The sequence below is a fragment of the Typopeltis vanoorti genome, chromosome 26 (assembly GCF_054136105.1).
Source record: "Typopeltis vanoorti isolate ZY-2024b chromosome 26, IOZ_Tvanoo_1.0, whole genome shotgun sequence".
Lineage (NCBI taxonomy): Eukaryota > Metazoa > Arthropoda > Arachnida > Uropygi > Thelyphonidae > Typopeltis > Typopeltis vanoorti.
This window is the reverse complement of record NC_143574.1, coordinates 8,658,442-8,673,717: the sequence shown is the minus strand read 5'-3', so window position 1 is coordinate 8,673,717 and position 15,276 is coordinate 8,658,442. Positions and strand designations below refer to the sequence as shown.

General features: G+C 35.7%; 1 protein-coding gene across 2 annotated transcripts in view; it reads right to left on the bottom strand.

The window, feature by feature from the left end:
* wds (WD repeat-containing protein wds) overlaps positions 1-15,276 on the bottom strand; it is a 168,212-nt gene that overhangs the window by 86,448 nt on the left and 66,488 nt on the right. For both annotated transcript variants that reach the window (XM_090414877.1, XM_090414878.1), the window contains exon 7: positions 13,554-13,637. In XM_090414877.1, the coding sequence (XP_090271003.1) occupies positions 13,554-13,637 (84 nt within the window). The remainder of the gene's footprint in view (positions 1-13,553; positions 13,638-15,276) is intronic.

Here is a 15,276-nt window from a genome sequence, read left to right as displayed (position 1 = left end):
TATGACGCTTACTGCCGGCAACGAGATTACCCATACTGACCTTGAAGAAGTGAAAATGCTTGGCTTGTGGAGCTAGCAGCAAAAGTGTGTATACTCATAGATGGTATATAAGCCACACAAGCCAACTACGAATATACTCGTATGTCGATTACTGCCCGCAACGAGATTATCCACACTGACCTTGAAGAAGTGAAATTGCTTGGCGTACGGGAACAAACTATGACCGAGTAGCGTGGTAGCGAATGTGTTAATAACTAAATAGTTATTAAGCTTGGTTCTATATTCTAGGTAGATGATATTTTCTTAAGTAAATCTTCTGCAGATCTGCAAGAAACTCTACCCAAATTAAATAATTGCCAAGAGAAATTTGTAAGAACAATAAACTTTGAAACAAGCAATGAAACATGACATATTTTAGCTATTTAGACACAATTTTTAGTAATGAAGGCAATGGAATATGGGAAGAGATAACAGAATGACATGGTAGAAAGCCAGATAAATTTATATAGAAAACAAAGAAAATCACACAGTAGCAGTTAACAAACTGGCACTCGAATAAATTTTAGCATAATGTATTGTAAAACTGGATTAACAATAAAACAGCTCATCAAAGACAGGAGAAAACAATTATGAGATAAGGAAAATTAGAAGAGTGATAGATGGTATTATTGGCAGAACCATATTTAAAATGAAGATATCAGAAAATAACATGACATGATTAACACACAAGAATGTGTAAGAAGAGCTAATCTAAGATGGCATGTATGATTATGAAAAATAGTGAGAAAAGAAGACAAACATTATCATTACTGCACGGACATCTTCCATGGAGTCAAAAGAATCATCATGGGAGATGCAAACTATCTACACAATATCGATTATACCACTCGTTGAAAGACAAAGCACCCAACACTCTCCAAGCAAAAACTTTAGTCCTCACACACTTGCTAACCACACTCTTAATTTCCATGGGTGACCTCTTGTTCTGTCCCCTCTAACTACAGGCTGAATTATTTCCTCTGCATCAATCCTTTAAATAACTAAATAAAATCCTTTAAATAATTTAAATGTGTCTATCATATCCTCTATTGGTTGTTTGTCTATCACCGAAGTTTTGGAACTCACAAACCTTCAATCTATTCTCATAGGAAGCTTTCCACAGGCCACTCACTACCTTGGTCACTTGACTGAATCCTCGTCCCCCAAAAATCCAGATGACCACACCTAAGCACAGTAATTCTAATGTGGATGTATCAAAGCTTTATAGAGAAGAATAATAACTTCCTTATCTCTGCTTGGTAGTGTGTTCTTCAGTATGATGAAAGTTTATTCATTTGGTTATACTATAAATTAAAGATGCCAAGAAATTATATTTTTGGTTTCATCCATGTAAGCAAAACAAAGTTTGCACATTAAGTAATTTCACAAATGAGCTACTTGTATATAGAGGCTAATGACTTCACATCAATTGCCTTAGTATCCCATAATGCAACGCACATATCCTTACCGACATGTATGCTATGCTATGCATTATTGGAAGGGCCACTACCCGGACCAGAGGTCTCATTAGTGGGAGCCAGACCCAGAAGGGAGAAGTTATATTTCCATATAACTATGGAAATATAATTCCCCCCCTAAAAAAAAACTTTCAACATCTATCTCTGGATTAGAGATAGATGTTGAAAGTTTTTTTTTGGGGGGGGGGGGGGTCATAATGTTGTTGTAATGTTCCATGGAGTTGTTTTCAATTCCTGGTGATACTATGAACATACATTCTCCATTCAGATCTGTCCCTGGCCATCTTTCAGAATTTCCAAGCTCATTCCAGTTGCTTCTTTAACTCCATCCACCCCTCTAATTCTTGGTCTTCCTCTTCTCCTGCTTCCATCAACTTTAACCAAGCATCATCATCTTTTCCAGACTGTCATCTGCTCACATAATATGTCTGAAGTATGACAATTTTTGCTTGATGATCATAGCTTCAAGGGAGCAATCTGGCTTTATTCTGTCTATCACCGATTTATTGGTTTGCTTTGCAGTTCATGGTATTCTTAGTAAGTGTCTCAAAACCCATAATTCAAACATATTTATCTTCCTTCTTTCACTCTTTCTCAGGGTCCAACTTTTACATCCATATACAGTACCACAGGGAATACCACTGCTTTCACGATTCTAATTTTTTTGCGAGGCTAACATCTTTATCTTTAAAGATCTTGCTTAAATTTGTCATTGTTTTCTTTCCGAGTAATAATCTTCTAACTTCTTAAGTACAATAACCATCTTTATCAATTCGGGATCCTAGGAGCACAAAAGTGTCATAATGCATAGCATTATACATGTCCGTAGGGATACGTGCATTGCATTATGAGATACTAATGCAATTGATGTGAAGTCATTAGCCTCTATATACAAGTAGCCCAGTCATGAAGTTACTTCACACACCTTTGCTTGCACTTGGATAAAGGATGAAACCAAGATTATAAGGTTCTTCAATAACAAAGTAATCCTATGAGCTATCCTGGCAAAGCTAAATTATTATTATTAGGAGAAACCTCCAGTAGTCAGGAACTCTTAAGGGAGGCCACATATTACATGGATCAGCTATCATATTTCCAGTCTTTGCCCACATTCACCACTATCTGAGAGAAAAATTTAGATCTCAACCCCCCCATCTTAGCAACATTCATTCTCAGCTTCCAAGGATGTCCTCCTGTCCTTTATCTACCCTCCATAAAATAAAAAAATCCATCAACTGACATCCTGTGTGATCCCTTTCAGAAGTTAATCATATCATCCCTCTTTCTCCCGTTTGCTAGTGTATGCATTCTAAAAGTTCTCAATTTGTCTTTATAATCAGTATTCCACAAATCCTGACATCATTTTAACACTCTCCTTTGCACTCTCTCTCTCTCTCCACTGTATCAGAATCACAATGGAAACCAGGAGACAAGAACTGTGCACAATAGTCCAAGAGAGGTTTTATCAAGGCATTCCAAAGAAGCAAAACGTATGCCCTCTAAACTTCATCTCTATCTACTACACTCCCAAAATCTTTAGCTTCATAAATTTCCTGGAGTATAGTTCCAACAATGCATAATTTTACACTTTTCCACATTATAATGACACCCATTATCTTTTGCCCATACTGTCGGCCTATTTAAAATCATCCTAACAAGCTCTCTACATCTAATTTTGCATCATCTGCTAACAACTGAATATTTCCATTCAAATCATTTCCTATATCATCTCTGTACAAATTAAACAGCAGTAGTCCAAGCACAGAGCCTTGCACCACCTGCTTTCCTCTTGATTCTCCACCTCGATAAATTACTTTTTGGAATCTGTTCATCAGTCAGATTTGTATCCATAACACCAGTTTCGCATTTATCCCCATTTGTTCCAATTTGCATTAGAGAGTTCCATATGAAACAAATCTGAAAACAAACCCCAACTCATCATCACCAGAGTTAAAGATCGGTACTATAAACGTAAAAAGCCTGAATGGCAAAGAAACGGAGCTAGCTGAGGAATTAGATAAGTACCAGATTGACATAATAGGGGTGACTGAAACAAAAAAGACAAAAACTGGTGAGATCTTTCTGAGCAATAAATACAAAATGTTATATTCAGGCAATGACAATCAAGGAAAAGGAGGAGTAGCCATAGTATTCAACACAAAATACAAGGCTAATCTTCTTGAATGGCAGTCAGTCTCAAGTAGAGTAATGTGGGGAAATATGAGAATGGGGAACAGGACAATGAGACTTATTTGTGCCTAAGGTCCCACAGAAGGTTCTACTAAGGTAGAAGTGGAGGAATTTTTTGAGGCTTTAGAAAAAGCAACTGACACAATGAAAAAGTAAAAGTTGGTCCTGGTTGGGGATCTAAACGGCAGAGTAGGAAATGATTATGAGACATACAAAAATATTTTGGGAAAATTTGGAGAAAAGAGCAAAGCTAATAATAATGGCAAATATCTGTTGGATTTCTGCTCAGGACATGGACTGGTAATTACTAACACCATGTTCCAACATAAAAATGTGCACAAATTCACATGGAGAGAAGAGGCAAGGAATAAGAAAAGTCCCACTGACTATGTTATTGTTGATGGTGATGTTTTCTCCCTGGTGCAGGACACCAGAGTGTACAGAACATTTGAAATTGGAAGTGATCACTATTTAGTCTTGAGCAGGATAAAATTGAATTTCATATTGAAAAGAATAACATGTAAGAAAGTTTTAAAGCGAATAAAAGTTGAGCAGCTCTCAGATGTGAACTGTAGAATAAAATACAGAAAGATTATTAAAAAGAAAATGAAAGAGTTTGAGAACAGGAATCAAACCTTGGAGATTCAGTGGCAAACTCTGAAGAAAACATTGATTGATTCTGCCAGAGAGGCATGTGGTGAGGTTGTGTGCAAGGATAATAAAATCAGAACTCCCTGATGGACACAGGAAATTAAAGAGGCAGTGAACGAAAAGAAGAAAGCATATCAAAAGTTCCTGGCAAATAAGTCAGCTTTTACTCTTACAGAATACAGAGACAAATGTAAGAAAGCTAAACAGTGTGTAAAACTAGCTAAACAAAAGTCATGGGAGGACTTTGGCAAGAATATAAAAAATAAATATCAAGAAGGTGGCAAAATATTCTGGAAGTTGTTGAAGAAGCTTAGGAATGGAGGAAAGAGTGCTGTAAAAGGAGTTAGAGATGATAAAGGTGAAATGAAAACAGGAGAAAAGATATCCTTGAAGTTTGGAGTAATTACATTGAAAAACTGCTAAATGAAACAAGCAGTGATGACAGCACAGTGCTAAAAAGCACTGACCAGGCATGCAGTCAGGAATACATATCCATACTTGAAGTAGAAAAAGCCATCATAGGCTTGAAATGTGGAAAGGCAGCAGGAGTAGATGATATTCGACCAGAAATGCTGAAGTATGGTGGTATAAAAGTCTTATACTTTTATAAGACTTTTATACCTAAATACCTAAATACTTTTATAAGACTTCTGAACTATGCAGTGGCTGCACTGCATAGTTCAGAAAGCCTGGACAGAGGGACGAATTCCTGATTGGAGTAGAGCTCTCATAGTACCCATATATAAAAAGGGAAATAAAACTGAATGTGAGAATTACAGAGGTATTTCCCTACTGAGTGTTCCTGGCAAGATCTATGCAAGTATACTTGAGAAACGGTTGAGAAGAATTGTGGAAGAAAAGCTTGGTGAAGAACAAGCTGGATACAGGCCAAATAGAGGCTGTCAGGATCAGATCTTCACTTTACGACAAATAGTCGAGAAAGCATGGGAATATAACAAAGATCTGTATTTAAGTTTTGTTGATTTGGAAAAAGGCATATTACAAGTTGCCAAGAGAGAAGCTATTCAATACGCTGCAGTTATATGGTGTCAATGGGGCATTATATCAAGCAATACTTAGTCTTTATTTGAGTTGTAAGTCAGCAGTTAGAATTGAAGTAGAGGAAGATAATTTAATGTTAAATCTGGTGTGAGACAAGGATGTACATTATCCCCTCTGTTATTCATTATCTATATGGATCACATTATGAAGGATGTGGTATTAAACCTGATATCAAAATTGGAGATGTTAATGTCAGCTCTTTGCTTTATTCGGATGATGTTATACTTCTAAATAAATCCGCTACAAGTCTACAAGATTCTCTGACTAAATTGAATAGTTGTTGTAATAGATATGGTATAAAGGTCAGCAATAAAAAGACAAAGACAATGAAAATAGGCAGAATCAATGAAAATGTCAACCGTGTTGTGAATGGAGAACCTGTGGAACAAGTGACACATTTCAGCTACTTCGGCACGATTTTTACTGAAGATGGTAAATTAAATATAGAAATAGACAACAGAATCAGCACAGCTGGTATGGTGGGATGTCAATTGAATAAATTCATATGGAATAAGAAAGAAATTAGTCGGAACACTAAATCAGCTGTATACAAGGCAGTGTTCAAACCAGTTTTAACTTATGGATCTGAGAGCTGGGTCAGAAGTAAAACACTTAACCAAAGACTAGAGACCGCAGATATTAGAGTCCTGAGAAAGATTAGAGGCGTGAACAGATGGCATCAATGGCAATATCATATTAAAAATGAGGATATTAGGAAAGAACTTGACATCGTTAGCATCCAGGAATGCGTTAGCAGAGCTAATCTCAGGTGGTATGGTCACTTAAATAGAATGGGAGAGGAAAGATTAGCAAAACAAGTGTTCTCTGCCAGGTTGACAGGAAAACGACCCAGAGGAAGACCAAGATATAGGTGGACTGATACGGTACAAAGCGCCTTAGACGTAGAAATATAAGATCTGATAATGTTGGAGTCTTGACAAGTAACAGACTGATTTGGAGGAAAATTGTAGATAGGAAGTTAGTAATGATGTAATTTTTTCATGTAGTGCTGTCATATCCTGTACACCCCTTGAAGGTACATGGCAGGAATTTGATGATGATGATGATGAGTTCCATATGATATCCTGTTATATGTCAATGCAAAATCCAGCAGTATTAGCATGTAGCCATTCAATTTATGCAACTCAGTTATCCCTCTATTAAAAAAATGTTGATGAACTACTATGACATGACCAACCCTACGATAAGTCGAAATGTTTATCTAGGCAATTAAATCAACTGGCCTGTCTAAAAAGATTATGTCGGGATACAAGAGTAATACCTAATTGCGTCAAACTAAAAATTAAATTTCATTCAAAAAAAGCCCTCCATATATACAAATGTGTCAGTGTTGCACTACTGAGAGAATAGATTATTGCAATGTGTGTGTGACAGCCTTGCCATTGGCCCATTACAATCAGAGCTCTCAACAAACCTCAAACCTGAGCTTTGGTCCATTCTCTCGGACAATTTAGAAGCATCCACACAAAAAAGAATTCCTAAAAATAAGCATATCAAAGTACAATATTCTGCGCAATTCTAAACTACAACTGCAAAATCAGCCTCTCCATACCATAGTGAATCTGTGTTCATAAAAAGCTCAACAAAGATGTTGTTAGTATCATAAGCCTCAGCCACAATTTTGCCATCACTCCAATAGAAGTGTCAGTGCTAGACCTAATGTACAATGCAGAAAGCAGAATCTCTCACTTAGCTCCAAAAATAGTCAACATCATCAGACTTGGTATCGCCAATAATTCTTTTCCAGTCTTTGCCTACAAAAAGTAATCTATCTTCTGCCAACTTGCTGCTCTCAAAAAGTTATAAAAAGAAAAAAATATTGTCATCACTATAGTGGATAAGGACAATGCCATGGGATATAATCAGAAAATTGATATTATTATTACTACTAAATGCCACTGATGTTCCATGTTACAAATTGTCAAAACAGCTAGCAAATTCTCTTATCTCATTTCGACCTTTATTGAGGTCTCATCAGTGGGAGCCAGACCCAGAGGTGGTGATAACAAGGTGGAAGCAATGGAGAAGTCATATTTACCTATGCGAGTTGCAAAAAGGTGTCTCGCCTTATTATTAAATTACTCTGGATTTAGAGAAAGATGTTGGAAGTTTTCTCCACTTGGTTAGACTATAATAAATTTAGTTTAATCCTTTATCCAAGTGTAAGCAAACAAAGTTTGCACCTGAAGTATCTTCAGGACTGAGGCAACTCGTGGTAAAGGTGGACCAAGCTCTCATCACACCTTTTGGCAACTCGTATAGGTAAATATGACTTCTCCATTGCTTCCACCACCTCTGGGTCTGGCTTCCACTGACGAGACCTCAATGAAGGTCGAAACCGGTCTGGGTAGTGGTCCTTCCCTTAATGCATAGCATTATACATGTCCGCATGGAGATGTGCTTTGCATTATGGGAGATACTAAGACAGGGAGTGATGAGGGGTTGGTCTACCTTTACCACGAGTTGCCGCAGTCCTGAAGATACTTCAGGCACAAACTTCGTTTGCTTACACTGATAAAGGATTAAACTAAATTTATTATAGTCTAACCAAGTGGGAAAAAATTTCCAACATCGCTTCTCCCGTCATAGTGGTCATATTACATCTATATAAAAAAACTATACATTTTAAAACCTTAAATGAAAATCTAACTTTAAATAATACAGATATGTTGGTAACCTTTGATATCACCGCACTGTTTGCCAATATTCCAATCAATCATCATCAAATTCCTGATATTTAGTCTTCCGGGGGGGGGGGGGGATAATTATGCTAGTACTACATGAAAAACATATACCATTATTATTAATTTCTGATCAACAATTTTCATCCATATTAATCTGTTACCTGTCAAGCTCAGATCTTATATTTCTTTCTTTTAAGGTACTTTTTAATGTATCAAGCCATCTGTAACTTCGACTGGGTCTTTTCCTTTGCAAAATAGCAAAGAACACTTGTTTTGCTAATCTTTCCTCTCCCATTCTATTTAAAATGGCCATACTACCTGAGATTATCTCTAACACATTCATGAATGCTAACAATGGCAATTTCTTTCCTAATATACTCATTTTTTTATTGATACTGCCATTGATTCACTAATCTTTCTCAGAACTCTTATATCAGAGGTCTTCAGTCTTTGCTCAAGTGTTTTATTTCTAACTTAGCTGTCAAATCCATAAGTTGAAATGGTTTGACAGTCTTGTATAAGCTAATTTAATGTTTTGATTAATTTCTTATTCCACATAAATTTATTCAGCTGACTTCCTACCATACTAGGTTTACTAATTCTGTTATCCATTTCCATATTTAATTTGCCATCTTCACTTAAAATTGTGCCTAAATAGCTGAAATGTTTTACTTGTTCTGTTCACCATTCAAGATATAGTTGATATTTTTAATGTTTCTGCCTATTTTATTGTCTGTCTTTTTATTGCTGATTTTCATACCAAATTTATTACAACAGTTATTCAATTTAGTCAGGGAATATTGCAGACTTGTGTTGAACTTTTTCAGAAGTATAACACTATCTGCATAAAGTAAAGAGCTAATATTAACATCACCAATTTTGATATCAGATTTAATACCACTTTCCCTTCATAATGTGATCCATATAGATACTGAATAATAGTGGAGATATTGTGCATCCTTGTTGCATACCTAATTTAACATGAAACCACCTACAGCTTAAATAGAGACTATGTATCGTATTTTTCAATATAATGTCCCATTTACACAAACACACCTTGGTGTTTTGAAGAGCTTTCCTCTTGGTAACATCTTGTCATATGCCTTTTCAATATTAAAACATAATAGAAATCATTGTTATATTACAAAGATTTCTCAGCTATTTGTCTTAAAGTGAAAATAATATGATCCTGACAACCTCTACTTGGCATGAAACCAGCTTGTTCTTCATCAAGCTTCACTTCGAACATTGTTCTTAGCTGTTATGCAAGTCATGCATGTTCTCCATTCACAATGTAGTTGATATTTTCAATGTTTCTGCCTATTTTCATTGTCTTTGTCTTTTTAATGCTGATGTTCATACCATATCTATTACAACAGTTATTCAATTTAGTCATGGAATCTTGCAGACTTATAGTGAATTTAGAAGTATAGCATCGTCTGCATAAAGCAAATAGCTGACAATAACATCTCCAATTCTGATATCAGGTTTAATATCACTTTCCTTCATAATATGATCCATATAGATAATGAATAACAGAGGGGATAATGTACATCCTTGTCTCACGCCAGATTTAACATTAAACCATCTTCCTGTACTTCCTTCAATTCAAACTGCTGACTTACAACTCAAATAAAGACAAAGATTTGCTTGATATAATACATCATGACACCACTGTAGAGTTTTGAATAGCTTTCTCTTGGCTCCTTGTCATATGCCTTTGGTAGGTCTAGAAAACTTAAATACAGATCTTTGTTACATTCCCATGATTTCTCAACAATTTGTCATAAAGCAAAAAGCTGATCCTGACAGTCTATTTGACCTGAATCCAGCTTGTTCTTTACCAAGCTTCCCTCCCACAATCCTTCTCAAGTATACTTGCATAAATCTTACCAGGAACACTCAGTAAGGAAATCTGTAATTCTCACATTCAGCTTTATTTCCCTTTTTATAGACAGTACTGTGAGAGCTCTGCTCCAATCATATGAAATTAGACTTTTTGACCAGGGCTTCTGAGTTATGCAGTGCAGACACTACAAAACTTTTATACCTCCATATTTGAGCATTCCTGCTTGAATTTCATCTACTTCAGCTGCTTTTCCACGTTTCAGGTTTTTGATGACTTTTCTACTTCAAGTATGTCTATTTATTTCTGACTGCATTCCTCTAGAGTTTTCTACCAATCTGATAATGCCGATTGTTTCATTTAGCAGTCTTTCAAAGTAATTACTCCAAACATCTTTATATTCAGTTTTCATGTCACCTTTATCATCTCTGATTCCATTTACTTATTATTTTTTCCTTCATTTCTAAGCTTTTTGAATTGCCTCCATAATATTCTGCAACCAACCTTCGTGATGTTTATTTCCTGTGTGCTTACCAGTCTTCACATGACTTTTGTTCAGCTAGTTTTAAGCAGTTCTTCGCTTTCTAACATTTTTCTCTGTATTCTCTAAGAGCACAAGCAGACTTGCTTGCCATGAATTTTAAATATGCTGTCTTCTTTTCTTCACTGCCTCTAACTTCCTAAGTTAACCAAAAAGTTCTGATTTTTCTATCCTTACAAACAACCTTGACACATGCCTCTCTGGCTGAATCACCAAAGTTCGGTTCTTGTTTTCAAACTCTTTCATTTATTTCTTGAATGATGTCTGTATCTACAATTCACCTCTGAAAGCTGCTCAACTTTGATTCATTTTAAAACTTTCTTACATTCTGTTCTTTTCAATATGAAATTCAAGTTTATCCTGCTGAAAAGCCAAATAGTGATCACTTCCTATTTCAAATCCTCTGTATACTCTTGTGTTCTGAACCAGTGAGAAATATCACTATCAACTATAACATAGTCAACAAGACTTATTTCTTCCATCTTCTCTCCATGTGCATATTTTTATGTTGGAACATGGTGTTAAGTAATATAATAACTAATCCATGTCTTGAATAGAAATCCAGCAGGCATTTACTATTATCATTAGCTTTGTGCTTTTCTCCAAATTTTCCCAAAACGTTTCTGTATTTCTGGTAACACTTAAAATTTGTTTTTTTCCCTTCTGATATCTTAGATCTCTCTTCCTTTGCAATCAATTCTGGTTATTTTTCTTGGAGAAACAGAATTGGTCTCCCCCCCCCCCCCCATCTCACCACCACTTTCTATGTGGAAAATTTTGAAAAACAAGCCATAGAATAGCAGAAGGGGTCTAAATGTCTAGCCCATGAAGCTATATTTGGCCTCATGGCCTAGACAGTTAGACTCCTTCCACTGTCACCTCACCTCAATAGGCTACCATTTAGCAATGGAAAAGGAAAATAATAATAATAATAATAAACTATTTTACCCTAGGAAGTGTAAAATAGTTTACCTTTCCTAGGCAGCTTAGTGACATACCTCTCTTTCACTGTATATAGAAATCCCATTCACAAATTTTCAAAAAAATAACAACCCCCCCTCCCCCATCCCAGGCTATCTCTTCAGGATTTCAGAGCCATCACCATTCCCGATGGTCTGCAAGACAGCAGTTACCACTTACAAAATCTTCTGGAAGAAGCCCATCATGCTCCATCACAGTAAATTTAAACTGTTTTTGGAATCTGCAGCAGCATTCAGGTGCTAAAACTTCTCTCTGATGATTGGGAAATAATCATAAGAGATCACAATTTACATCCTAGGCCACCTACAGACACCCATAGAGGGGTTCATCACCTAGATAGCACTTTACAGTCATAGCCATGTGTTTCATTGTATGTGTGTGTTATAAGTGTTAGTTGTACTCCCTGAAGATGTCACATTGACTGAAATGAAATACTGGAAGCAGAAATTAATTTTTTAGTGCTGTCAATACTCCATTAAATCTCCAACATGATGCAATGCCAGTTCCTTTGCACATTTTCATAAAATGCAAGCTAATATCCCACCTAACCCCATATCCATATTTGCATTGGGACTCTGCAATATCCTAAGTACTTCCAAATTCATCAACCTCAATTCCTACATTAGTCTCTGTCACAGGAGTATCATCACCTGGATGATACCTTGCAAAGTGACAACTAGCAACATTTTCTTCTGTACCTTACTATCATCATCAACACTTGTCCAAGTAAACCTTCCATAGTCATTCATCCTCTTACCACATAATGAAATAACTCTTTGGAATTTCCTTAGGCCTGGTTGGCTAATTTCTTCTCATAATCTGATTTGCCGTCCTTACTATGCTGGAGTTTTCTTGCCTAAGCTTGATACTGCTTGTGAGCTTGCTGATCACTCTTCTCCATATATACCTTCAACAACATTTTCTGGTTTTGAAGCTCTGCTTAATGATACTACTCATCTAACTATCTCATTTATCCTCCTGACCTTGGGTATATATGCAGTCTGATATTGCTTTCCTCAGAAATCCCTTGATTACTCATGCATTGCTAACATCCTTCTCTTGCAAATTTTTTATGGCTTTAATTTTCATGGCAATACTTGAACTTGATTCCTAAGCTTGACAAACTCAATGATAGCATAAAGCATTGCAGCTGTAAAATTGATGTTACTGATAAGGGAAAAAAGGGTATATTGTGCAATATCTGTTTGTCACTGGTTACATGCCTCCTGCACAAAAATAGAAGAATCAGCACACAAACCACTTATCGACCTCAACCAGCCCTTCTGTAAAACATTTGCCATCACTAATGACCTTACACAATTATTCACATGCCAACTCCTAAACTTAGGTAAACGAGTCAAAAATCACGAATAGCACCTTAACAAGATGAATGAAACTCTCCTCCAAAATCCGAACTGGAAGCTAAGCTATTCAACAATCAGCACCACAACACGAGTACTCCTGGCAAAACAATGCTAATGAACTCCATGACTTAATTCTGTCAACAGTACATGACTTGATCGAGGCCAAAAACAAGAAATTCAATGCTGTTATTCTGAACTTTCCATGCCTTGGGAAAGTAACTTGCAACAAACACATCTTAACTAATAACAGCAATTAATAACACATTCAAAGGCACTTGCCCGCAGTTGTACATACGTGTTCAACCTGACCTAATTTTTGCCCATAGAGATCAACTTTGAAAACAACTTGAAGAAAAATGCCAAAATGGAGACAACAGTTGGGTCAACTACAAACAAGGAAAACTAGTGCAGGAATCAAGTGACACCACTAGTAGCTGCCATATACAGGCACTGCATAAGAAACAAGTAAGACCATTGTAGTTAAATATATGCCCGACAGAGCCTTTTCTCGTTTCCTCATTACCCTCATCAAAAAAAACGCATTCCTCATTTTTTTAAAATTAATGCCTCCTTAATTAACACACACATGCCAATTTCTACATCGTGCTAGGCAAGTCATTTTTTAGGTAATGCATTTAGTTCGAAATATGCATTAATAAATTCATAATTGAACTACAATCATGATAAGATACTTACTGCAGATACCGGGTCTGAGTGAGCAGGCAGTGTTTTCAAACACTTTCCAGTCTTTACATCCCATATTCGTACACTCTCATCAAACTATAATAAACAAAAAACGTTTGTCATATATTTAACTATTCATAACAAATAATAGTATCTACTAAGATACTAAAAAAAAAAAAAAATTAAAAAAAAATCAGTAACAAATACCTTTTTTTATCAATATGCAAAAAACTTTCTCAAGTGTATCTTGCAAGTGAATAATAACAGCATTACTTATTACAAATGCTTCATCTATATACATTTACTGCAAACTGCATAATAATATCCAGTAATATTCTTACTAAATATCCTGTATAGAAAAAACCAATTTCACAAAGAAATGAATCGCTAACACCATAACTGAGAAGTGCTGTAGATGTCACTAAACCAGTTGGACAAATTCTGCTATGTATTTCATCTACACATATTCGCAGTTGGTTTAATTGTTCTTATATCATCATATTCACTTATGTGTTAAATTCATTGGCTTGTCACTACCAAGCAACTTGGCTTCACATAAAACTAATAAATGCTAAACTAGGACGGTCTATTTGAATGCATAAATTTCTAAGTTTCTATGGTTTAGCAGTTCTGTAGATAGTTTCTGGTATTGAGACCATGTTTTAAGATAATTAATGAGTTTTATAAAATATAATTACAAGTTTTATAAATCGTTCAGACTTACATTGTCAGGGGTTATTAGCAAACGATCTACAGAAAAAACCAGAAACAACTGCACACAATAGAATAAAGAACTTCAATTCATACATCTAAATAACCAGAATAAAAATGTTAAATTAATTACCACATGTGTGTTGGAACAATGCTGGTTGCTACTGTCATGTTCTGTAGTGTCACGTGTATCGCATCCTAGGTCTGCAGCAGTTAGATTTTTAATGAAAGCAGACCAAACTTGGTGTAGCATTAAGCCACAATTTTTTATTGTATTGTGTGGGGATCCACAACATTTCAGAGGAGTCTTTCAACTTTCTTATAAAACAGTTATGATCAATATAAGGCCTCTTTGTCTGTTACCAAACTACTTAGTGGCCTATGGGGTTATATGGGATGCCAAATTTGATTTATGCTGTCTTCATTTTTCACCACCTCTTAAGTTTTCAGACTTGGATCTCCCGCAACCTTTCTGTTTAGCTGACATAGCAAATGCCACAGAAGCAATGAATCTCAAACGCCTGGTTTTATCATAGAATGATGTGAAGGTTTGGGTAGGTGTAAGAATCTAGAGATCTTATGCAATGGTAAAAAAGCTACTTGAATATTGTACTCATGGAACAGTGTTGCATTCTTAAAATCTCAGTACAGGAGTTATAGAAGGTGTGTTAAGAATTTTGTTGATTGTCTTGGGTTCATAACCATTGAAGGTGGGTTATGCTTCAGGCAGTGTAATTCTCTCCTATTAAATTGATGTACTGGGCATCTTGTATGCTCTATCTCATAATGTTTTAATCATGCCTATCAATTATAATGGAATGAAGCAGCATGTATAAATCTTTCAGTTGTGGTAGGTTTTTCTGTATATTGAAAAGGTAATCTTTTTTATTCCTTCTTCTTGCATTGGGATGCAAGTTGTTCAGATAGTCATTGAAATTAATTAAATCATCCATGGTTCCAGATCAAATAATGAAAATATCAATGTAACGTAACCAAGTTTTCGGTTTCTTGTAATGGTTTTTAA